The sequence below is a fragment of the Acinonyx jubatus genome, chromosome C1, assembly GCF_027475565.1.
Source record: "Acinonyx jubatus isolate Ajub_Pintada_27869175 chromosome C1, VMU_Ajub_asm_v1.0, whole genome shotgun sequence".
Classification (NCBI taxonomy): Eukaryota; Metazoa; Chordata; class Mammalia; order Carnivora; family Felidae; genus Acinonyx; species Acinonyx jubatus.
This window is the reverse complement of record NC_069381.1, coordinates 51,292,599-51,294,994: the sequence shown is the minus strand read 5'-3', so window position 1 is coordinate 51,294,994 and position 2,396 is coordinate 51,292,599. Positions and strand designations below refer to the sequence as shown.

Here is a 2,396-nt window from a genome sequence, read left to right as displayed (position 1 = left end):
TGTTTTGTTTTGTTTTGTTTTTTGTTTTGTTTTGTTTTGTTTTGAGAGGGAGAGGGCAGAGGGAGAGAAAGAGAGAAACTCAACCAGGCTCAAACTCAGCAGTGAGCCCAATTCAGGACTCGATTCCAGAACACTGGGATCATGACCTGAGCCACAATCATGAGTTGATTGCTCAACTGACTGAGTCACTCAGGTGCCCCTAAGAGTTCAGCTTTTTACTGAAAAGGTTACAGAAGAGGTTTAGTCAAAAAGACAAAAGCCCATATCATCATCAGATGCCTCTAATTCTTTTTTCATTGCTTCCACTTTCTCAGCTGGGGCAGCAGTGGTGGAGGGAGCAGAACCTCCTGCTGGTGCAGCACCAGCTGCTGGGGCAGGTCCACCAGCCCCTACATTGTAGATGAAGCTCCTGGTGTTCACATTGGGCAGGGCCTTTGCAAATAAGCCTGGCTAGAAAGGTTCAACATTTATACTTGCTGCTTTAATGGGAGCATTGATCTTAGCCTTGAATGGGCTCCAATGGGAGCAGTGATCACCTCATCGTCCTGTAGGATGAGGACCAAGTAGATGCAGGTGAGCTCCAAGACTGAGGCCATGGTGCAAGGGAGTGCTAAACAGGCGCTGACAGGTGCAGTGCTGGCCAAGTGGTTGAAGGGGAGGGCCTCATCCCCACGTGGCCTATGGCTGCTTCAGAAAGACCCAGCACCTTAGTGGCAGCTGAGGAAAAGAAGGAAACATTTCTTTATAAAGTCAATAAGTAGAGAATATAATTCATTATAAGACATCTGAAATATGATACTTAGTGGCAAAATAGACTATTTGCATCAGACTGAAAATTACTCTTAGAAAATCTTATCATAGGAACCAAGCATGTGACTGACTTTGGATCAGGTCTGGACCAATATATTTTGGTTTCTGCTAGAGACATTTACAGTGTATCTACAATGCATTTAAAAGTCAGCACATTTTAGGGGTGCCTGGGTGGCTCGGTCGGTTGAGCGTCCGACTTCAGCTCAGGTCATGATCTCATAGTTAATGAGTTCAAGCCCCGCATCAGACTTGCTGCTGTCAGCACAGAGCCTGCTTAGGATCCTCTGTACCCCTCTGTCTCTCTGCACCTCACCCTCCCTCTCAAAAATAAGTGAACATTTAAAAAAATTTTTTTTAAGTTAGTATATTTTAGGCTACTTGATTTTTGATGAAATAGATTCATTTTTTTCTTGGGTGTATAATTTCCATCAAAATTGGAAAATTTTTGGTCATTATTTCTTCAAATAGTTTTTCTCTTCTCTTCCTCTCTTCTAGGACTGCAACTACTCATGTATTAAGCTGCTTTAAGTTGTCCCACATTTCACTATTCCACAACTCATTGTCTATTTTTTTTCAGTCTGCAATGTTAATCCTATCCAATGTATTTTTCATCTTTAGAAATTTGATTTTGGCCATTTTTATATCTTCCATGCTCCTTTCATGACTTAGTGAGTTTGGGTGTTAGACATTGTGAATTTTATGTTGTTTACGTGCTTGATTCTTTTGTATTCCTATAAATATTTTTGAGCATTGCTCTGGGCATTCAAATAACTTGGAAATTGATTCTTTTGAGATTTGCCATTAAATTTTGTTAAGTGGCACCAGAGCAACTTTAAGCTAGAGCTAATTTGCCCCTACTACTGAGACAATATCCTTCTGAGTTCTCTACCTGTTGCCTTATGTATTATAAAGTGTTTTGTTTTGTTTTGTTTTTAACTCTGCCTGTGGAAAGATCCCCAGCACTGTGTGAGCTCTGAAAATAGTTCCACCTGCTCTTTTTCAGTGGTTCTTTTTTCAGCCTTGAGTAGTCTTCTCTTATGTATATACTGATGAACACTAAGCATGAGACTTGAAGGGTACCCTCTGCAGATCTTCAGAACTCTCTTCCTTGGTACCCTGGTACTCTCTCCTCCCTCATACTCTCTCCTCCCTGGTACTTGTCCTGTGTATTCTAGCCACCTTGGCCTCCCCAAATTCTCAACTCTCTCTGAACTCAGGGAGTTGATTTTATCCTCTTTTTATTTCCCCTTTTCTCAGGGATCATTGTCTTGCACTGCCTGTTGTCCAGTGTCTGAAAACTACTATTTCATATATTTGTCTTTTTTTTTTCTTTTAGTCACTCCATCATACCCAGAAGTGACATCCTAAAAGTCAGTGTATTTTAGGACTCTTAAGTGAGAAGAATGGTTTCCATCTTTCTATTAGTGTATCCTCAAAGTGTTTAATACATAGTGTTTAAAGGCATTTATATAAACAATGGAAGTCTTTCTTTGGGGAAATTAAAACAACACAACTTGATTGCATATCATGCTTTCATATTTTGCAGATGTTAATATTTAATCATATGCAGAACCATTTAGCTTAAG

At 40.2% G+C, this 2,396-nt stretch overlaps 1 protein-coding gene across 1 annotated transcript; it reads right to left on the bottom strand.

Moving 5' to 3' along the window:
• Positions 1-240: 240 nt before the first annotated feature.
• Positions 241-596, bottom strand: LOC106980775 (60S acidic ribosomal protein P1-like). The gene is made up of 2 exons (XM_053203300.1): positions 537-596; positions 241-450 (listed from the first exon to the last, which is right to left on the bottom strand). Exons 1-2 carry the CDS (start codon positions 594-596, stop codon positions 241-243), a joined length of 270 nt encoding a protein of 89 aa, XP_053059275.1.
• Positions 597-2,396: the final 1,800 nt, after the last annotated feature.